The sequence below is a fragment of the Nerophis lumbriciformis genome, linkage group LG22 (assembly GCF_033978685.3).
Source record: "Nerophis lumbriciformis linkage group LG22, RoL_Nlum_v2.1, whole genome shotgun sequence".
NCBI lineage: Eukaryota > Metazoa > Chordata > Actinopteri > Syngnathiformes > Syngnathidae > Nerophis > Nerophis lumbriciformis.
Window position 1 is genome coordinate 41,267,459 of NC_084569.2, and position 24,000 is coordinate 41,291,458.

At 34.9% G+C, this 24,000-nt stretch overlaps 1 protein-coding gene across 1 annotated transcript in view; it reads left to right on the forward strand.

Moving 5' to 3' along the window:
* Positions 1–24,000, forward strand: part of smurf2 (SMAD specific E3 ubiquitin protein ligase 2) — a 203,916-nt gene that overhangs the window by 70,254 nt on the left and 109,662 nt on the right. Inside the window, exons 3-4 of the mRNA XM_061973879.2 lie at positions 16,760–16,868; positions 21,379–21,512. Of these exons, the coding sequence (XP_061829863.1) occupies positions 16,760–16,868; positions 21,379–21,512 (243 nt within the window). The remainder of the gene's footprint in view (positions 1–16,759; positions 16,869–21,378; positions 21,513–24,000) is intronic.

Sequence of the window (24,000 nt, forward strand, 5' to 3'; positions counted from 1 at the left end):
TTTTGATTTCTTTCTTTTTATCGATTAACAATCTTTACAAATGAGAATCACGATTCAGTGGAAAATCTATTTTGGAAATGTAAAAATGTTACATCTGATCATTTTACGGTAAATGTTTCCATAGAGCGTCAAAAAGTCACAAGTCAGATTTCAACACAACTAGCTAGCCTGCAAAAAAACAATCTATTGGTTTTACGATAAAAAAAACAGGCAGTTAGTCACCAGAATTTTACCATAAGATGTACAATGTTTTTACAGCAAAAACTCTATATCGAAAAACTGCACCACTGTTGTTTGTAGGTTCAAATTCTGGTGACTGAGTTGCCCGTTTTTTACTGTAAAATCTACATCCATTTTCACTGTTATTTTTACCTTAAAATCTACTTCTCCTGTTTTTACACTGCATTACTGGGAATGTTTTTACACTGCATTACTGGGAGTGGAAAATGTTACCACTGATGTTTTTACTGTAAATTGTTCCGTAGAGCGTCAACAAGTCACAACTTTACCATCTACATCAACAATATGATTTATCTGAGTAGTTGTAAAGGACACATTTAAAAAATTAAAAATACCAAAAATAGATTTTTATATTTTTTCGATTTAAAAAAAATTATATACAATTTAAAAAAAAAAATATATATATATTTTTTTCCCAATCGATTAAGAATCGTAACAAATAGGAATCACGATTTATTCAAAAATTGGACACCCCTACTGTAAATGGAAATATGATACCACTGATGATTTGTAAAATGATAGGTTTTATGATCATAAATAACTGGCTGCTCAGTCACCTGAATTTTACCATCAAATTTACAACGTTTTTACACCAACAACTGTACATCTAAAAACTGTACCACTGTTGTCATTAGGTTCAAACTCTGGTGACTGAGCTGAGTTGCCAGTTTTTTTTTTTACCTTAAAAGCTACTTTTCCTGTTTGTACAGTGCATTACTGGAGATGAAAACATGTTACCACTGATGATTTTGTGGTCAATTTCTGGTGGTTGAGTTACCAATTGTTATTTATTGTAATATCAACGGACTTTTTCACAGTGTAGTTTTGCTGACATGCCATCAAAGATTGTGAAGCCAAGCGAAACAACACCACGGTCCAAATTTGTCCCACTCCGGGCGTCCGTGGTCTAACACAAGAAGACACTATCCTCCTCAGTCATTGGTGGATAACTAGTGTGTTCCGTCAAGCTAAAAGCGAGTGTCTTGTGTACTTGACTTTTCCCTTTCCTTGGGAAATGGTGTTGTGTTTTGCTGTGTTTGGGTCAGGCTGTCATGGTGAAGGAGCATGTAAAGGTTGAGTGCTCACCCAGGTGGTTTCTGTGGTGCCCATTCCTGCCATTCCAGTGCTGAGGAGCTGAGCAAACATTCAGTTAGGGAGACCGCAGATAAGACGCTCTGTCTGAGCGTGTCTGGAACGCCACAATAGCGCCTGTCTGATTGGTGGACACTCCTTCAAATTAGGCCTGATTGGGATTAAGCGCATTTTGTTCACAGTTAGCTCAGAACTAATTACCAGTAATCACGTATAGATACCATTTTTTTATAGCATAGACAGACTAGATAAGGCAATTCCTGAAGGAATTGCGTGTGAATGCTCCAAAGCTGAAGTTGAACTGAAATCCTGGAATTTTTTTAGAATTGTTGAAAGGGAGCACACAATATTTTGAAGTTGGAACGGTTTGAATCAGATGAAAAATGTGGGAGTTGTGGATCTTTCAAAAATGTCCCATTCATTTCAATGGGAATGTCGGGAAAAGCGGGAATTTTTTTGAAAGTGTTAAAAAAATAGAATTTTTCAAATCGGTCGAGAAATGTTTAGATTGTAACATGTTGAATTGAGAAATGGTATTGCACAATTCCTACAGTTTAAAGGTTAGAAATAAGGTTATAAAAAAAAAAAACAGGAATTCCTGGAAATGAAATGTGTTGGATGTGGAAAAATGGTTGTTTTAATTTCCAGGATGAGTTGAATGTGTTGAAGGTGGAATGGTTTAAATCAATCAACAAAAAATATATAATTTATTTTGAATGGGGAAAATGTCCCTAAAAACTGTGAATTCTTGGAAATCCTGGAATTTCTTTTTTTTGTTTTTAAATCGAGCATTTACTTCTTGAACAGGCTAAATATTTTGAAGTTGGAACGGTTTGAATCGGATAAAAATGTGGGAATTGTAGAACTTTGAAAAATGTCCCATTCATGTTGATGGGAATTTCATGTAAATTTGGGAATTTTGGGAAAAGCAGGAATTTTTGGGAAAATGCTAAAAAAAAAAAAAAAAAAAAAAAAAAAATGTTAATGAGCCTAATGGTTGGTTTTTGAATTTTTCAAATCGGCCGAGAAACAATTTTAACTGAGAATTGGTATTACGGAATTTCGGGAAAACTGGGAATTTTTCCAGTTCAAAAACAATTTCGTTTTTTTGTCCTGATTAAGAGGAATGTTTGGACGGTTGAACAGTTAAAGTGGGTGGAAAAATGTGGAAGGAGTAGTCGACAGAAAAAAAGAGTTTGGAAAACCGGAAATTCCAGCAATTCCTGGAATTTTTTTGAACTTGGAAAAATGATGGTTTGAATGTCCAGGATGAGTGGAATACCTTTTTTTTTTTTTTTTTTATAGCAGACTAGATAAGGCAATTCCTGAAGGAATTGCGTGTGAATGCTCCAAAGCTGAAGTTGAACTAAAATCCTGGAATTTTTTTTAGAATTGTTGAAAAGGAGCACACAATATTTTGAAGTTGGAACGGTTTGAATCAGATGAAAAATGTGGGAGTTGTGGAACTTTCAAAAATGTCCCATTCATTTCAATGGGAATTTCGGGAAAGCGGGAATTTTTTTGAAAGTGTTAAAAAAAAAAAAAATTTCAAATCGGTCGAGAAAAGTTGAGATTGTAACATGTTGAATTGAGAAATGGTATTGCGCAATTCCTAGAGTTTAAAGGTTAGAAATAAGGTTATAAAAAAAAAACAGGGATTCCTGGAAATGTGTAGAACGTGGAAAAATGGTTGTTTTAATTTCCAGGATGAGTTCAATGTGTTGAAGGTGGAATGGTTTGAATCGGTTGAAAAATGTGGGAATTGTGAAACTTAGAAAAATGTATGATTTATTTTGAATGGGGAAAATGTCCCTAAAAACTGTGAATTCTTGGAAATCCTGGAATTTCTTTTTTTTTTTTTTTAGAGTTGTTGAAATGGAGCACGTACTTCTTGAACAGGCTAAATATTTTGAAGTTGGAACGGTTTGAATCGGATAAAAATGTGGGAATTATGGAACTTTGAAAAATGTCCCATTCATGTTGATGGGAATTTCATGTAAATTTGGGAAATTTGGAAAAAGCAGGAATTTTTGGGAAAATGCTTAAAAAAAAAAAAAAAAAAAAAAAAATGTTAATGAGCCTAATGGTTGGTTTTTGAATTTTTCAAATCGGCCGAGAAACAATTTTAACTGAGAATTGGTATTACGGAATTTCGGGAAAACCGGGAAATTTTCCAGTTCAAAAAACAACTTCGTTTTTTTGTCCTGATTAAGAGGAATGTTTGGACGGTTGAACAGTTAAAGTGGGTGGAAAAATGTGGAAGGAGTAGTCGACAGAAAAAAGAGTTTGGAAAACCGGAAATTCCAGCAATTCCTGGAATTTTTTTGAACTTGGAAAAATGATGGTTTGAATGTCCAGGATGAGTGGAATACCTTTTTTTTTTTATATAGCAGACTAGATAGATAAGGCAATTCCTGAAGGAATTGCGTGTGAATGCTCCAAAGCTGAAGTTGAACTAAAATCCTGGAATTTTTTTAGAATTGTTGAAAAGGAGCACACAATATTTTGAAGTTGGAACGGTTTGAATCAGATGAAAAATGTGGGCGTTGTGGAACTTTCAAAAATGTCCCATTCATTTCAATGGGAATTTCGGGAAAAGCGGGAATTTTTTTGAAAGTGTTAAAAAAATAGAATTTTTCAAATCGGTCGAGAAATGTTGAGATTGTAACATGTTGAATTGAGAAATGGTATTGCGGAATTCCTACAGTTTAAAGGTTAGAAATAAGGTTATAAAAAAAAAAAACAGGAATTCCTGGAAATGAAATGTGTTGGATGTGGAAAAATGGTTGTTTTAATTTCCAGGATGAGTTCAATGTGTTGAAGGTTGAATGGTTTGAATCAATCAACAAAAAATGTATAATTTATTTTGAATGGGGAAAATGTCCCTAAAAACTGGGAGTTCTTGGAAATCCTGGAATTTCTTTTTTTTTTATAGAGTTGTTGAAATGGAGCACGTACTTCTTGAACAGGCTAAATATTTTGAAGTTGGGACGGTTTGAATCGGATAAAAATGTGGGAATTGTGGAACTTTGAAAAATGTCCCATTCATGTTGATGGGAATTTCATGTAAATTTGGGAATTTTGGGAAAAGCAGGAATTTTTTGGAAAATGCTAAAAAAAAATAAAAAAAATAAAAACTTTTTTTTTTTGAATGAGCCTAATGGTTGGTTTTTGAATTTTTCAAATCGGTCGAGAAACAATTTTAACTGAGAAATGGTATTACGGAATTTCGGGAAAACCGGGAATTTTTCCAGTTCAAAAAACAACTTCGTTTTTTTGTCCTGATTAAGAGGAATGTTTGGACGGTTGAACGGTTAAAGTGGGTGGAAAAATGTGGAAGGAGTAGTCGACAGAAAAAAGAGTTTGGAAAACCGGAAATTCCAGCAATTCCTGGAATTTTTTTGAACTTGGAAAAATGATGGTTTGAATGTCCAGGATGAGTGGAATACCTTTTTTTTTTTATATAGCAGACTAGATAGATAAGGCAATTCCTGAAGGAATTGCGTGTGAATGCTCCAAAGCTGAAGTTGAACTAAAATCCTGGAATTTTTTTAGAATTGTTGAAAAGGAGCACACAATATTTTGAAGTTGGAACGGTTTGAATCAGATGAAAAATGTGGGCGTTGTGGAACTTTCAAAAATGTCCCATTCATTTCAATGGGAATTTCGGGAAAAGCGGGAATTTTTTTGAAAGTGTTAAAAAAATAGAATTTTTCAAATCGGTCGAGAAATGTTGAGATTGTAACATGTTGAATTGAGAAATGGTATTGCGGAATTCCTACAGTTTAAAGGTTAGAAATAAGGTTATAAAAAAAAAAAACAGGAATTCCTGGAAATGAAATGTGTTGGATGTGGAAAAATGGTTGTTTTAATTTCCAGGATGAGTTCAATGTGTTGAAGGTTGAATGGTTTGAATCAATCAACAAAAAATGTATAATTTATTTTGAATGGGGAAAATGTCCCTAAAAACTGGGAGTTCTTGGAAATCCTGGAATTTCTTTTTTTTTTATAGAGTTGTTGAAATGGAGCACGTACTTCTTGAACAGGCTAAATATTTTGAAGTTGGGACGGTTTGAATCGGATAAAAATGTGGGAATTGTGGAACTTTGAAAAATGTCCCATTCATGTTGATGGGAATTTCATGTAAATTTGGGAATTTTGGGAAAAGCAGGAATTTTTTGGAAAATGCTAAAAAAAAATAAAAAAAATAAAAACTTTTTTTTTTTGAATGAGCCTAATGGTTGGTTTTTGAATTTTTCAAATCGGTCGAGAAACAATTTTAACTGAGAATTGGTATTACGGAATTTCGGGAAAACCGGGAATTTTTCCAGTTCAAAAAACAACTTCGTTTTTTTGTCCTGATTAAGAGGAATGTTTGGACGGTTGAACAGTTAAAGTGGGTGAAAAAATGTGGAAGGAGTAGTCGACATAAAAAAGAGCTTGGAAAACCGGAAATTCCAGCAATTCCTGGATTTTTTTTTACCTTGGAAAAATGATAGTTTGAATGTCCAGGATGAGTGGAATACCTTTTTTTTTTATTATAGCAGTCTAGATAAGGCAATTCCTGAAGGAATTGCGTGTGAATGCTCCAAAGCTGAAGTTGAACTGAAATCCTGGAATTTTTTTTAGAATTGTTGAAAGGGAGCACACAATATTTTGAAGTTGGAACGGTTTGAATCAGATGAAAAATGTGGGCGTTGTGGAACTTTAAAAAATGTCCCATTCATTTCAATGGGAATTTCGGGAAAAGCGGGAATTTTTTTGAAAGTGTTAAAAAAATAGAATTTTTCAAATCGGTCGAGAAATGTTGAGATTGTAACATGTTGAATTGAGAAATGGTATTGCACAATTCCTAGAGTTTAAAGGTTAGAAATAAGGTTATAAAAAAAACAGGAATTCCTGGAAATGTGTTGGACGTGGAAAAATGGTTGTTTTAATTTCCAGGATGATTTGAATGTGTTGAAGGTGGAATGGTTTGAATCGGTTGAAAGTTTGAATCGGTTGAAAAATGTGGGAATTGTGAAACTTAGAAAAATGTATGATTTATTTTGAATGGGGAAAATGTTCCTAAAAACTGGGTATTCTTGGAAACCCTGGAATTTTTTTTTTTTTTTTAGAGTTGTTGAAATGGAGCACGTAGTTCCTGAACAGGCTGAATATTTTGAAGTTGGAACGGTTTGAATCGGATAAAAATGTGGGAATTGTGGAACTTTGAAAAATGTCCCATTCATGTTGATGGGAATTTCATGGAAATTTGGGAATTTTGGGAAAAGCAGGGATTTTTTGGAAAATGCTAAAAAAAATAATAATAATTTTTTGAATGAGCCTAATGGTTGGTTTTTGAATTTTTCAAATCGGTCAAGAAACAATTTTAACTGAGAAATGGTATTACGGAATTTCGGGAAAACCGGGAATTTTTCCAGTTCAAAAAACAACTTCGTTTTTTTGTCCTGATTAAGAGGAATGTTTGGACGGTTGAACGGTTAAAGTGGGTGGAAAAATGTGGAAGGAGTAGTCGACAGAAAAAAGAGTTTGGAAAACCGGAAATTCCAGCAATTCCTGGATTTTTTTTTACCTTGGAAAAATGATAGTTTGAATGTCCAGGATGAGTGGAATACCTTTTTTTTTTTATAGCAGTCTAGATAAGGCAATTCCTGAAGGAATTGCGTGTGAATGCTCCAAAGCTGAAGTTGAACTGAAATCCTGGAATTTTTTTAGAATTGTTGAAAGGGAGCACACAATATTTTGAAGTTGGAACGGTTTGAATCAGATGAAAAATGTGGGCGTTGTGGAACTTTCAAAAATGTCCCATTCATTTCAATGGGAAAAGCGGGAATTTTTTTGAAAGTGTTACAAAAATAGAATTTTTCAAATCGGTCGAGAAATGTTGAGATTGTAACATGTTGAATTGAGAAATGGTATTGCGGAATTCCTAGAGTTTAAAGGTTAGAAATAAGGTTATTAAAAAAAACAGGAATTCCTGGAAATGTGTTGGACGTGGAAAAATGGTTGTTTTAATTTCCAGGATGAGTTGAATGTGTTGAAGGTGGAATGGTTTGAATCAATCAACAAAAAATGTATAATTTATTTTGAATGGGGAAAATGTCCCTAAAAACTGTGAATTCTTGGAAATCCTGGAATTTCTTTTTTTTTTTTTTTTTAAATCGAGCATGTACTTCTTGAACAGGCTAAATATTTTGAAGTTGGAACGGTTTGAATCGGATAAAAATGTGGGAATTGTGGAACTTTGAAAAATGTCCCATTCATGTTGATGGGAATTTCATGTAAATTTGGGAATTTTGGGAAAAGCAGGAATTTTTTGGAAAATGCTAAAAAAAAAATAATAATAATTTTTTGAATGAGCCTAATGGTTGGTTTTTTAATTTTTCAAATCGGCCGAGAAACAATTTTAACTGAGAATTGGTATTACGGAATTTCGGGAAAACCGGGAAATTTTCCAGTTCAAAAAACATCTTCGTTTTTTTGTCCTGATTAAAAGGAATGTTTGGACGGTTGAACAGTTAAAGTGGGTGGAAAAATGTGGAAGGAGTAGTCGACAGAAAAAAGAGCTTGGAAAACCGGAAATTCCAGCAATTCCTGGATTTTTTTTACCTTGGAAAAATGATAGTTTGAATGTCCAGGATGAGTGGAATACCTTTTTTTTTTTTATAGCAGTCTAGATAAGGCAATTCCTGAAGGAATTGCGTGTGAATGCTCCAAAGCTGAAGTTGAACTGAAATCCTGGAATTTTTTTAGAATTGTTGAAAGGGAGCACACAATATTTTGAAGTTGGAACGGTTTCAATCAGATGAAAAATGTGGGAGTTGTGGAACTTTCAAAAATGTCCCACTCATTTCAATGGGAATTTCGGGAAAAGCGGGAATTTTTTTGAAAGTGTTAAAAAAATAGAATTTTTCAAATCGGTCGAGAAATGTTGAGATTGTAACATGTTGAATTGAGAAATGGTATTGCGCAATTCCTAGAGTTTAAAGGTTAGAAATAAGGTTATAAAAAAAGACAGGGATTCCTGGAAATGTGTTGGATGTGGAAAAATGGTTGTTTTAATTTCCAGGATGAGTTGAATGTGTTGAAGGTGGAATGGTTTGAATCGGTTGAAAAATGTGGGAATTGTGAAACTTAGAAAAATGTATGATTTATTTTGAATGGGGAAAATGTCCCTAAAAACTGTGAATTCTTGGAAATCCTGGAATTTATTTTTTGAGAGTTGTTGAAATGGAGCACGTAATTCCTGAATAGGCTGAATATTTTGAAGTTGGAACGGTTTGAATCGGGTAAAAATGTGGGAATTGTGGAACTTTGAAAACTGTCCCATTCATGTTGATGGGAATTTCATGTAAATTTGGGAATTTTGGGAGAAGCAGGAATTTTTTGGAAAATGCTAAAAAAAAAAAAAAAAAAAAAAAAAAATTTTTTTTGAATGAGCCTAATGGTTGGTTTTTTAATTTTTCAACTCGGCCGAGAAACAATTTTAACTGAGAATTGGTATTACGGAATTTCGGGAAAACCGGGAAATTTTCCAATTCAAAAAACAACTTCGTTTTTTTGTCCTGATTAAGAGGAATGTTTGGACAGTTGAACAGTTAAAGTGGGTGGAAAAATGTGGAAGGAGTAGTCGACAGAAAAAAGAGTTTGGAAAACCGGAAATTACAGCAATTCCTGGAATTTTTTTGAACTTGGAAAAATGATGGTTTGAATGTCCAGGATGAGTGGAATACCTTTTTTTTTATATAGCAGACTAGATAAGGCAATTCCTGAAGGAATTGCGTGTGAATGCTCCAATGCTGAAGTTGAACTGAAATCCTGGAATTGTTTTAGAATTGTTGAAAGGGAGCACACAATATTTTGAAGTTGGAACGGTTTGAATCAGATGAAAAATGTGGGCGTTGTGGAACTTTAAAAAATGTCCCATTCATTTCAATGGGAATTTCGGGAAAAGCGGGAATTTTTTTGAAAGTGTTAAAAAAATTGAATTTTTCAAATCGGTCGAGAAATGTTGAGATTGTAACATGTTGAATTGAGAAATGGTATTGCGGAATTCCTAGAGTTTAAAGGTTAGAAATAAGGTTAGAGGAAAAAAAAAACAGGAATTCCTGGAAATGTGTTGGACGTGGAAAAATGGTTGTTTTCATTTCCAGGATGAGTTCAATGTGTTGAAGGTGTAATGGTTTGAATCGGTTGAAAAATGTGGGAATTGTGAACCTTAGAAAAATGTATGATTTATTTTGAATGGGGAAAATGTCCCTAAAAACTGGGAATTCTTGGAAATCCTGGAATTTCTTTTTTTTTTTTTTTAGAGTTGTTGAAATGGAGCACGTACTTCTTGAACAGGCTAAATATTTTGAAGTTGGAACGGTTTGAATCGGATAAAAATGTGGGAATTGTGGAACTTTGAAAAATGTCCCATTCATGTTGATGGGAATTTCATGTAAATTTGGGAATTTTGGGAGAAGCAGGAATTTTTTGGAAAATGCGAAAAAAAAAAAAAAAAAAAAAAAAAAAAAATTGAATGAGCCTAATGGTTGTTTTTTTAATTTTTCAACTCGGCCGAGAAACAATTTTAACTGAGAATTGGTATTACGGAATTTCGGGAAAACCAGGAAATTTTCCAGTTCAAAAAATATCTTCGTTTTTTTGTCCTGATTAAAGTGGGTGGAAAAATGTGGAAGGAGTAGTCGACATAAAAAAGAGCTTGGAAAACCGGAAATTCCAGCAATTCCTGGAATTTTTTTGAACTTGGAAGAATTATGGTTTGAATGTCCAGGATGAGTGGAATACCATTTTTTTTAATAGCAGACTAGATAAGGCAATTCCTGAAGGAATTGCGTGTGAATGCTCCAATGCTGAAGTTGAACTTAAATCCTGGAATTTTTTTAGAATTGTTGAAGTAGAGCACACAATTCCCAAACAGGCTGAATATTTTGAAGGTGGAATGGTTTGAATCAGATGAAAAATGTGGGAATTGTGAAACTTTGAAAAATGTCCCATTGATTTCAATGGGAATTTCCAAAACATTTGGGAATTTCGGGAAAAGCGGGACATTTTTTGAAAGTGTTAAAAAACTTGAATTTTTCAAATTGGTCGAGAAATGTTGAGATAGTAACATGTTGAATTGAGAAATGGTATTGCGGAATTCCTAGAGTTTAAAGGTTAGAAATAAGGTCAGAAAAAAAACAGGAATTCCTGGAAATGTGTTGAACGTGGAAAAATGGTTGTTTTCATTTCCAGGAAGAGTTGAACGTGTTGAAGGTGGAATGGTTTGAATTGGGTGAAAAATGTGGGAATTGTGGAAGTTAAAATATGTATAATTTATTTTGAATGGGGAAAATGTCCCTAAAAATTGGGAATTTTTTTTTAGAGTTGTTGAAATGGAGCACGTAATTCCTGAACAGGCTGAATATTTTGAAGTTGGAACGGTTTGAATCGGATAAAAATGTGGGAATTGTGGAACTTTGAAAAATGTCCCATTCATGTTGATGGGAATTTCATGTAAATTTGGGAATTTTGGGAAAAGCAGGAATTTTTTGGAAAATGCTAAAAAAAAATAATAATAATAATTTTATGAATGAGCCTAATGGTTGGTTTTTTAATTTTTCAAATCAACTGAGAAACAATTTTAACTGAGAATTGGTATGACGGAATTTCGGGAAAACCGGGAAATTTTCCAATTCAAAAAACAACTTCGTTTTTTTGTCCTGATTAAGAGGAATGTTTGGACGGTTGAACAATTAAAGTGGGTGGGAAAATGTGGAAGGAGTAGTCGACATAAAAAAGAGTTTGGAAAACCGGAAATTCCAGCAATTCCCGGAATTTTTTTTAACTTGGAAAAATGATGGTTTGAATGTCCAGTATGAGTGGAATACCTTTTATTTTTTATATAGCAGACTAGATAAGGCAATTCCTGAAGGAATTGCGTGTGAATGCTCCAAAGCTGAAGTTGAACTAAAATCCTGGAATTTTTTTAGAATTGTTGAAAAGGAGCACACAATATTTTGAAGTTGGAACGGTTTGAATCAGATGAAAAATGTGGGAGTTGTGGAACTTTCAAAAATGTCCCATTCATTTCAATGGGAATTTCGGGAAAAGCGGGAATTTTTTTTGAAAGTGTTAAAAAAAATAGAATTTTTCAAATCGGTCGAGAAATGTTGAGATTGTAACATGTTGAATTGAGAAATGGTATTGTGGAATTCCTAGAGTTTAAAGGTTAGAAATAAGGTTATAAAAAAAAAAACAGGAATTCCTGGAAATGTGTAGGACATGGAAAAATGGTTGTTTTAATTTCCAGGATGAGTTTGAATCGGTTGAAAAATGTGGGAATTGTGAAACTTAGAAAAATGTATGATTTATTTTGAATGGGGAAAATGTCCCTAAAAATTGTGAATTCTTGGAAATCCTGGAATTTTTTTTAGAGTTGTTGAAATGGAGCACGAAATTCCTGAACAGGCTGAATATTTTGAAGTTGGAACGGTTTGAATCGGATAAAAATGTGGGAATTGTGGAACTTTGAACAATGTCCCATTCATGTTGATGGGAATTTCATGTAAATTTGAGAATTTTGGGAGAAGCAGGAATTTTTTGGAAAATGCTAAAAAAAATTAAAAAAAATAAAAAAAATTGAATGAGCCTAATGGTTGGTTTTTTAATTTTTCAACTCGGCCGAGAAACAATTTTAACTGAGAATTGGTATTACGGAATTTTGCGAAAACCGGGAATTTTTCCAGTTCAAAAAACAACTTCGTTTTTTTGTCCTGATTAAGAGGAATGTTTGGACGGTTGAACAGCTAAAGTGGGTGGAAAAATGTGGAAGGAGTAGTCGACATAAAAAAGAGCTTGGAAAACCGGAAATTCCAGCAATTCCTGGAATTTTTTTGAACTTGGAAAAATGATGGTTTGAATGTCCAGGATGAGTGGAATACCTTTTTTTTTTTTTATAGCAGTCTAGATAAGGCAATTCCTGAAGGAATTGCGTGTGAATGCTCCAAAGCTGAAGTTGAACTGAAATCCTGGAATTTTTTTAGAATTGTTGAAAGGGAGCACACAATATTTTGAAGTTGGAACGGTTTGAATCAGATGAAAAATGTGGGCGTTGTGGAACTTTCAAAAATGTCCCATTCATTTCAATGGGAATTTCGGGAAAAGCGGGAATTTTTTTGAAAGTGTTAAAAAAATAGAATTTTTCAAATCGGTCGAGAAATGTTGAGATTGTAACATGTTGAATTGAGAAATGGTATTGCGCAATTCCTAGAGTTTAAAGGTTAGAAATAAGGTTAGAAAAAAAACCAGGAATTCCTGGAAATGTGTTGGACGTGGAAAAATGGTTGTTTTAATTTCCAGGATGATTTGAATGTGTTGAAGGTGGAATGGTTTGAATCGGTTGAAAAATGTGGGAATTGTGAAACTTAGAAAAATGTATAATTTATTTTGAATGGGGAAAATGTCCCTAAAAACTGGGAATTCTTGGAAATCCTGGAATTTCTTTTTTTTTAGAGTTGTTGAAATGGAGCACGTACTTCTTGAACAGGCTAAATATTTTGAAGTTGGAACGATTTGAATCGGATAAAAATGTGGGAATTATGGAACTTTGAAAAATATCCCATTCATGTTGATGGGAATTTCATGTAAATTTGGGAATTTTGGGAAAAGCAGGAATTTTTTGGAAAATGCTAAAAAAAAAAAAAAAAAAATTTTTTATGAGCCTAATGGTTGGTTTTTGAATTTTTCAAATCGGCCGAGAAACAATTTTAACTGAGAATTGGTATTACAGAATTTCGGGAAAACCGGGAAATTTTCCAGTTCAAAAAACAACTTTGTTTTTTTGTCCTGATTAAGAGGAATGTTTGGACGGTTGAACGGTTAAAGTGGGTGGAAAAATGTGGAAGGAGTAGTCGACAGAAAAAAGAGTTTGGAAAACCGGGAATTCCAGCAATTCCTGGAATTTTTTTGAACTTGGAAAAATTATGGTTTGAATGTCCAGGATGAGTGGAATACCATTTTTTTTTATAGCAGACAAGATAAGGCAATTCCTGAAGGAATTGCGTGTGAATGCTCCAATGCTGAAGTTGAACTTAAATCCTGGAATTTTTTTTGAATTGTTGAAGTAGAGCACACAATTCCCAAACAGGCTGAATATTTTGAAGGTGGAATGGTTTGAATCAGATGAAAAATGTGGGAATTGTGAAACTTTGAAAAATGTCCCATTGATTTCAATGGGAATTTCCAAAACATTTGGGAATTTCGGGAAAAGCGGGACATTTTTTGAAAGTGTTAAAAAACTTGAATTTTTCAAATTGGTTGAGAAATGTTGAGATAGTAACATGTTGAATTGAGAAATGGTATTGCGGAATTCCTAGAGTTTAAAGGTTAGAAATAAGGTTATAAAAAAAAAAACAGGAATTCCTGGAAATGTGTTGGACGTGGAAAAATGGTTGTTTTAATTTCCAGGATGAGTTGAATGTGTTGAAGGTGGAATGGTTTGAATCGGTTGAAAAATGTGGGAATTGTGAAACTTAGAAAAATGTATAATTTATTTTGAATAGGGAAAATGTCCCTAAAAACTGTGAATTCTTGGAAATCCTGGAATTTCTTTTTTTTTTTTTAGAGTTGTTGAAATGGAGCATGTACTTCTTGAACAGGCTAAATATTTTGAAGTTGGAACGGTTTGAATCGGATAAAAATGTGGGAATTATGGAACTTTGAAAAATGTCCCATTCATGTTGATGGGAATTTCATGTAAATTTGGGAATTTTGGAAAAAGCAGGAATTTTTGGGAAAATGCTAAAAAAAAATTAAAAAAAATGTTAATGAGCCTAATGGTTGGTTTTTGAATTTTTCAAATCGGCCGAGAAACAATTTTAACTGAGAATTGGTATTACGGAATTTCGAGAAAACTGGGAATTTTTCCAGTTAAAAAACAACTTAGTTTTTTTGGCCTGATTAAGAGGAATGTTTGGACGGTTGAACAGTTAAAGTGGGTGGAAAAATGTGGAAGGAGTAGTCGACAGAAAAAAAGAGTTTGGAAAACCGGAAATTCCAGCAATTCCTGGAATTTTTTTGAACTTGGAAAAATGATGGTTTGAATGTCCAGGATGAGTGGAATACCTTTTTTTTTTTATAGCAGACTAGATAAGGCAATTCCTGAAGGAATTGCGTGTGAATGCTCCAATGCTGAAGTTGAACTGAAATCCTGGAATTTTTTTAGAATTGTTGAAAGGGAGCACACAATATTTTGAAGTTGGAACGGTTTGAATCAGATGAAAAATGTGGGCGTTGTGGAACTTTCAAAAATGTCCCACTCATTTCAATGGGAATTTCGGGAAAAGCGGGAATTTTTTTTAAAGTTTTAAAAAAATAGAATTTTTCAAATCGGTCGAGAAATGTTGAGATTGTAACATGTTGAATTGAGAAATGGTATTGCGCAATTCCTAGAGTTTAAAGGTTAGAAATAAGGTTAGAAAAAAAACAGGAATTCCTGGAAATGTGTTGGATGTGGAAAAATGGTTGTTTTAATTTCCAGGATGAGTTCAATGTGTTGAAGGTGGAATGGTTTGAATCGGTTGAAAAATGTGGGAATTGTGAAACTTAGAAAAATGTATGATTTATTTTGAATGGGGAAAATGTCCCTAAAAACTGTGAATTCTTGGAAACCCTGGAATTATTTTTTTTTTAGAGTTGTTGAAATGGAGCACATAATTCCTGAACAGGCTGAATATTTTGAAGTTGGAACGGTTTGAATCGGATAAAAATGTGGGAATTGTGGAACTTTGAAAAATGTCCCATTCATGTTGATGGGAATTTCATGTAAATTTGGGAATTTTGGGAAAAGCAGGAATTTTTTGGGAAAATGCTAAAAAAAATAATAATAATTTTTTGAATGAGCCTAATGGTTGGTTTTTGAATTTTTCAAATCGGCCGAGAAACAATTTTAACTGAGAATTGGTATTACGGAATTTCGGGAAAACCGGGAAATTTTCCAGTTCAAAAAACAACTTCGTTTTTTTGTCCTGATTAAGAGGAATGTTTGGACGATTGAACAGTTAAAGTGGGTGGGAAAATGTGGAAGGAGTAGTCGACAGAAAAAAGAGTTTGGAAAACCGGAAATTCCAGCAATTCCTGGAATTTTTTTGAACTTGGAAAAATGATGGTTTGAATGTCCAAGATGAGTGGAATACCTTTTTTTTTTTTATATAGCAGTCTAGATAAGGCAATTCCTGAAGGAATTGCGTGTGAATGCTCCAAAGCTGAAGTTGAACTGAAATCCTGGAATTTTTTTAGAATTGTTGAAAGGGAGCACACAATATTTTGAAGTTGGAACGGTTTGAATCAGATAAAAAATGTGGGCGTTGTGGAACTTTCAAAAATGTCCCATTCATTTCAATGGGAAAAGCGGGAATTTTTTTGAAAGTGTTAAAAAAATAGAATTTTTCAAATCGGTCGAGAAATGTTGAGATAGTAACATGTTGAATTGAGAAATGGTATTGTGGAATTCCTAGAGTTTAAAGGTTAGAAATAAGGTTATAAAAAAAAACAGGAATTCCTGGAAATGTGTTGGACGTGGAAAAATGGTTGTTTTAATTTCCAGGATGAGTTCAATGTGTTGAAGGTAGAATGGTTTGAATCGGTTGAAAAATGTGGGAATTGTGAAACTTAGAAAAATGTATGATTTATTTTGAATGGGGAAAATGTCCCTAAAAACTGTGAATTCTTGGAAATCCTGGAATTTATTTTTTGAGAGTTGTTGAAATGGAGCACGTAATTCCTGAATAGGCTGAATATTTTGAAGTTGGAACGGTTTGAATCGGATAAAAATGTGGGAATTGTGGAACTTTGAAAAATTCCTCATTCATGTTGATGGGAATTTCATGTAAATTTGGGAATTTGGGGGAAAGCAGGATTTTTTTGGAAAATGCTAAAAAAAAAAAAAAAAAAAAAAAAATTTTTTTGAAAGAGCCTAGTGGTTGGTTTTTGAATTTTTCAAATCGGCCGAGAAACAATTTTAACTGAGAATTGGTATTACGGAATTTCGGGAAAACCGGGACATTTTCCAATTCAAAAAACAACTTCGGTTTTTTGTCCTGATTAAGAGGAATATTTGGATGGTGGAACGGTTGAAGTGGGTTGAAAAACGTGGAAGGAGTAGTCCACAGAAAAAAAGAGTTTGGAAAACCGGAAATTCCAGCAATTCCTGGCATTTTTTTGAACTTGGAAAAATGATAGTTTGAATGTCCAGGATGAGTGGAATGTGTTGAAGGTGGAATGGTTTGCATAGGTTGAAAAATGCGGAAATGGGAAAAATGTCCCGGAAAACCTTGAATTCTGGGAAATCTGGGATTGTCTTCCTGCAAAAAAAAAACCAGATTTCTGTTTTCTCCAATGTGTTTATTTACCATTGTCACTTCTGTCATACCCTCAGGTCTCCCTGATCCCTTTGCCAAGGTGGTGGTGGACGGTTCTGGGCAGTGCCACTCCACAGACACTGTGAGGAACACGCTGGACCCCAAGTGGAATCAACACTACGACCTGTGAGTTTGAATGTTGGCCGCACTGAAGTCCACCACAAACTGGGAACAATGGCTCGGACATAAATGTCCAAATGTCCCTTGGAATAAGTACTTCATACGCCAGTAGTATTGTCTTCCATTGACTAGAACACGTGCACGTCCCTGCTCTTCCTCTCCAAAGACGGCTTGTGATGTGAAAGTAACCTTGAGTGAAAAAGTGAGAGTTTCCAGTGTTGATCATGCGAGTGACGCGGGCGGAGGAAGCGCGTGTCTTCGTTTGTTTGGTTGCTCAGGATACCGGACTGGACGCGGCCAGTAAATGAGCCATTTCTGTCACTTTGGACTTGAAGGGGAAGGTGGTGTCCATATATTTACATGTTAAGAGCTTAATGACGAGCAGCAGACAGACTCTGCATTCTTTAGGACCGCTCATGAATTATGCAGACGAAGTTGCAATAAATAGGCCTTCTTACTACTGATGCTTAAATTAGCATGACATCACTTTTATTGGTCTGCTCTGTGGAGATGCACACTATATATAAATATGTAAGCCGCATCTAACTGCGCTAAAGGAATGTCAAAAAAACAGTCAGATAGGTCAGTCAAACTTTAATAATATATTAAAACCAGCGTGATGTGGGCGCGCATGGAGTCGTATATCAACATGGACAGAGCTGCGTGAAAAAAGCCACCCGGCCTCTTCGCGTAAACTTAAACTTACCTTAACCACTCGCTCATCTTTTCTTCATCCATCCCTTCGAGTTAGCTTTTATGATGACGCCGGCTGGAAAGGTCTCTTTTGGCAAGGTCTTCCTTTTGAATATCACCATGGGTGGAAGTTTCTGGCCATTAGCATGGCAAGCTAGAACCACAGTGAAGGATGACTTCTCATTCCCTGTGGTGCGAATATTCACCGTACGTGCTCCCGTTGTATCCACAGTGCGGTTCACAGGAATATCAGTTGCTGTGAAATAGTAATCCGTGTGCGGATGGAGAGATTGCGTCTTTTCATGAACCGGATCCCTGTCGCTTAGTAGGAGCCATTTTGTGGTCTTTACAGATGTAAACACACAAAGGAAATGAAACGTACGGTAATATCCGCGCGCTTTTTCTTCTTCTACGCGGGCGGGTGGTTGCTTACAGTAGAAGAAGAAGCGCTTCCTGTTCTATGGGGGCGGGTGCTTACCTTGGCGGTTGCTTGCGTAGAAGAAGAAGCGCTTCCTGTTCTACCGGGAAAAAAGATGGCGGCTGTTTACCGAAGTTGCGAGACCGAAACTTTATGAAAATGAATCTTAATATTAATCCATATATAAAGCGCACCGGGTTATAAGGCGCACTGTCAGCTTTTGAGAAAATTTTTGGTTTTTAGGTGCGCCTTATAGTGCGGAAAATACGGTATGAATTGTTTTAGTTATATTGTAAAACTTACAAACATGCTTGGAGTGACGAATGAAGAATCCATACGAGTAGAAACGTTGTGGACGATTAGAGGACGAAACGGCACTTCTCCTTCCGGTTCAGAGTCTTAAACAGCAGGAAAGGTGTGTGACAATCATTGGTACTTTAACTTGAACTTTAAACACTGTAGCCATTCACCCAGCAGCACCCGTAGTAAGCGAACTCGTCCAATGCGAACACACCTTTCCAGTGTATTTAGCCGCGCTGTTTTAGAAGCTGCAGGTTGCAAAGCGTTGGGAAAAAGTAGCGCCTTATAATCTGGATTTGTTTTTTGGTAGTTGAACTAATTTGTTTGTTAGCTATAGCAAAGCAAATATGTTGGATGTTGTGTTGAGATACACGATTGACCTACTTTGTGTTGGTTTCAGCTAAGGCTGAAACGACGCGTCGACGTAGTCGACGTCATCGGTTACGTAAATACGTCGACGTCGTTTTTATGCTTCGACGCGTCGCATATTTACGTCACACTGCCGTCATGGCGGAGCGCAAAGCAGATGATGCGAGCGGTGCGAGCGAGGGAAAAAAAGCACGCCAAAAGTCGTCAAAAGTGTGGGAGTATTTCAATAAACAAATGTATATAATTCGGCATTATTTCGGCCAGTCGGCTTATAAAATCAGAGCCGATCAGTTTACGTTCACGCGCAGGTATAACGCGGCGCGCTCCCGTCTCATCTGCTGGTGCGCGAGCCCGGTAATTAGACCGCTGTGTCAAATCAAGGAGTACAAAAGACGCCAGCGCAGAGTGGAAAAAGGTTTAGTTCATTACAGATAACCCAGAGTTGTGCCAAAAGTATGTAAGATTTAATATTTCTCTTCGTGGGTGTGGCGCACCTGTTGCGCTGGTGAGATGGGAGGGGGGGGGGGGGGGGGAGGGGGGGGGGGGGTGTGTGCATGTAGCGTGCTTAGTCTGGAGGCTAAATACACACAGTGTGTTATGTAACTGTTGTTTAGTGTTGATATTCTTTGCTTAGTTTGATAAATGTTGGAGCAGTTTGCTTCATCAGGAGGGTGAAGTCGCTCAATTTAAAGTGTTGGATTTAACTGTGTTGGTGAGGGCATAGAAAAAGGGGCATTTTTCTACCAGTAGACAGCGTTTAAGATTGAGTGTTTCACTGCTAAATTAATAATATATTTATATTGAATATGGATTTTAAATATGTATCTAAATAGGTGGTTAATTGGTTAGGTATTTATGTATTTGCATATTGGGTTTTCTGTTGCATTTATCTATTGTGTTTCTGGGTTTAAATGTATTTTATATGTATCTTGGTGCATTTATGTTGAGACAATTTATTTAAAATCTGTTTTAACTTAAAGGGAAAAGATGTGTCCATTTTCTTGCACTTGTTTAATGGTTAAGAGTTTGATAGCTAATTAATAGTTGTAAATTATGGGATTGATAATTGATTGATTTTTTACAGCATGTTAATCTTGTGGTGTTTTGTCCTTAAAGGTTTTTCACCTACTAAAGAAGCTAAAGGCTACTAAAGACAGCTAATGACAGCTAAAGAAACTAAAGTCTACTAACACTGCTAAAGACTGCTAAAAAGACTAAAGAAGAAAAAAGAAGCTGTTTCTTGGTTGGAAAAACTGTTGCAAACTAAAGGAAAATAAAAGGAAAAAGTAACTACGGTCTGGTCTTTTGAGTGAAATCCAGAAGCCACATTCAGCATTGGTACATCCCTTCAAGTGTGGGATAAGCACAGCGAAAAAAGCAAAACACTTGACAGTTGTTGTACGCACACTGTGTCGAGCGGAAATGGCCTATCATAGCAGCACAACGGCTATGAAGGAACATTTGAAAAGAAAACACCCGACAGCGTTCTTGCCATCACCATCAACTAGTCAATCGTCCGCGTGAGTATACGTTGTCATCATTACACAAAATCATGAATGTGTCATTTGTATCTGCGTTGTAAATTCATAAACTAAAACACTGTTTCGCTCTGAGAGGCGCGTTTGGCATGCCTGTTCAGTGTTTACAAAGACGCGCTCCTCTTTAACGCTAACGTTAATTAGTTGTGCAAATACCTTTTACAACATTAACAGTTACATATACTATGTACAAACCAACAATTAACTTTCACTTGAATCATACTATCATTGTTGTGTTATTAAGCAAAATAAGCAATACTTTTACTTTTGTTGAAATGTTTACACTGTTACAGAATATTTCGTTTTGCACTTTTTTGTATTGGATGTTTATCTTTATTTTTGCACATTTTAAAGCAAAATAAGCAATACTTTTACTTTAGAAATGCTTATACTATTGCAGAATATTAAGATTTGCACTGGATGTTTACTTTTATATTTGCACATTAAAAAGCAAATAAGCTACTTTTAATTTTGTTAAATGTTAAAAGTTTTAAATGTTTACATTGTTACAGAATATTTTGTCATGTTGTTGTCAATGTTGACTGAGTGGCCATACTTTTTTTTTTTGTATATAAAAGTCATGCCTTTTGAAAAAACTGGCCAACATTTATTTTTTTCATCTTCATTTTAAATAAAAAAAATAATCGGTAAAAGGAAAAATAATCTATAGATTAATCGGAAAAATAATCTATAGATTAACCGATTAATCGAAAAAATAATCTATAGATTAATCGATAGAAAAATAATCGTTAGCTGCAGCCTTAGTTTCAGCATATTTGATGTAAACATTGTATGAAAGTTTGGACAGCCCTGGTTTATATCTCAGACATTAGCGGTATGCCAGACTAATGAATGGTGTTCTATGAAGGGTGTTGCAGATGAGCAGGAATTTCTAGTACTTCCCTCCTGCCACGTCCGTCTGGCCCAGCCAGCCTCACATTGCACCCAGACAGGCATTTGGCAGCCAGTCAAAACGTCCAGACGTCTTATTCACAGAACATTGTTTCATATCCCTTTTGGTCCCCGCTGCTATAATTACAGTGGGATGCAACAGGAGTGAGCCCACCCAAGTCCACGGCCCTATGGAAAACCAGGGACTGATTTTGTCTGTTTGAAACAACCATTAAAAAAGCTGAAATGATTTATTTGTTTGTGTGCAGCAGAATATAGTTTATTCTAATTCCATTTCCCTCCTCAGATACATTGGAAAGTCCGACTCCATCACCATCAGTGTGTGGAACCACAAGAAGATCCACAAGAAACAAGGTGCTGGCTTCCTGGGGTGTGTTCGCCTTCTGTCCAACGCCATCAACCGCCTCAAAGACACAGGCTGTAAGTCTTACTCACCTTTATTATGCTTTACATTCCCAGCAGCCACTAGACATTGAAACAACTCTTTCAATTAGGTCCTCACGTTAAGCAACTCAAACACAACGTTGAAACAACATGCTTTTTGACAATGTCAGGTTGTGACGTTGATTTGACCATTGAAATTTGGTTACTTTCTAACCAATATTCTACAACACAAATACAACGTTGAAACAACATGCTTTTTGACAACATTTAATCAATGTCAGGTTGTGATGTTGATTTGACATTGAAATTTGGTCATTTCCCAACCAATATTCTACAACACAAATACAACGTTGAAACAACATGCTTTATGATGTTTATTCAATGTCAGGTTTTGACGTTGATTTGACATTGAATTTTGGTCATTTTCTAACCAATATTCAACAACACAAATACAACGTTTAAACAACATGCTTTTTGACGACGTTTATTCAATGTCAGGTTCTAACGTTGATTTGACCTTGAATTACCGGTAAGGTCATTTCCCAACCAATATTCTACAACACAAATACAACGTTGAAACAACATGCTTTTTGATGTTTATTCAATGTCAGATTCTGACATTGATTTGACATTGAAATTTGGTAATTTCCCAACCAATATTCTACAACACAAATACAACGTTGAAACAACATGCTTTTTGACAACGTTTAATCAATGTCAGATTCTAACGTTGATTTGACCTTTGAATTTTGTTCATTTTCCAACCAATATTCTACAACACAAATACAACGTTGAAACAACATGCTTTTTCACAACGTTTAATCAATATCAGGTTGTGACGTTGATTTGACATTGTAATTTGGTCATTTCCCAACCAATAATCCACAACATGAATACAACATTGAAACAACATGCTTTTTGATGTTTATTCAATGTTACGTTGTGACGTTGATTTGACATTGAATTTTGGTCATTTCGCAACCAATATACTACAACACAAATACAACGTTGAAACAACATGATTTTTGATGTTTATTCAATGTCAGATTCTGACATTGATTTGACATTGAAATTTGGTAATTTCCCAACCAATATTCTACAACACAAATACAACGTTGAAACAACATGCTTTATGACAACATTTAATCAATGTCAGGTTGTGATGTTGATTTGACCATTGAAATTTGGTAATTTCCCAACCAATACTCCACAACACAAATACAACGTTGAAACAACATGCTTTTTGATGTGTATTCAATGTCAGGTTCTGACGTTGATTTAACATTGAATTTTGGTCATTTTCTAACCAATAATCTACAACACAAATACAACGTTGAAACAACATGCTTTATGACGTTTATTCAATGTCAGGTTCTGACGTTGATTTGACATTTAATTTTGGTCATTTTCTAACCAATAATCTACAACACAAATACAACGTTGAAACAACATGCTTTATGACGACGTTTAATCAATGTCAGGTTCTAATGTTGATTTGACCTTGAATTAAGGTCATTTCCCAACCAATATTCTACAACACAGATACAACGTTGAAACAACATGCTTTCTGACAACGCTTAAACAATGTCAGGTTCTGACGTTTATTTGACCATTGAATTTTGGTCATTTCCCAACCAATATTCTACAACACAAATACAACGTTGAAACAACATGCTTTTTTATGTTTATTCAATGTCAGGTTGTGACGTTGATTTGACATTGAATTTTGGTCATTTCCCAACCAATATACTACAACACAAATACAACGTTGAAACAACATGCTTTTTGATGTTTATTCAATGTCAGATTCTGACATTGATTTGACATTGAAATTTGGTAATTTCCCAACCAATACTCCACAACGCAAACACAACGTTGAAACAACATGCTTTTTGACATCATTTAATCAATGTCAGGTTGTGATGTTGATTTGACCATTGAATTTTGGTCATTTCCCAACCAATACTCCACAACACAAATACAACGTTGAAACAACATGCTTTTTGATGTTTATTCAATGTCAGGTTTTGACATTGAATTGACATTGAATTTGTGTCATTTTCTAACCAATATTCAACAACACAAATACAACGTTGAAACAACATGCTTTTTGACGACGTTTAATCAATGTCAGATTCTAACGTTGATTTGACCTTGAAATAAGGTAATTTTGCAACCAATATTCTACAACACAAATACAACGTTGAAACAACATGCTTTTTGACAACGTTTATTCAATGTCAGGTTGTGACGTTGATTTGACATTGAATTTTGGTCATTTCCCAACCAATAATCCACAACATGAATACAACTTTGAAACAACATGCTTTTTGACGACTTTTAATCAATGTTGGGTTCTGACGTTGATTTGACCCTTGAAATTTGGTAATTTTCTAACCAATATTCGACAACACACAAAAAACATGTCTTTTGACAACATTTAATCAATGTTGGGTTCTGACGTTGATTTGACCCTTGAATTTTGGTCATTTACCAACCAATATTCTATAACACAAACAACATG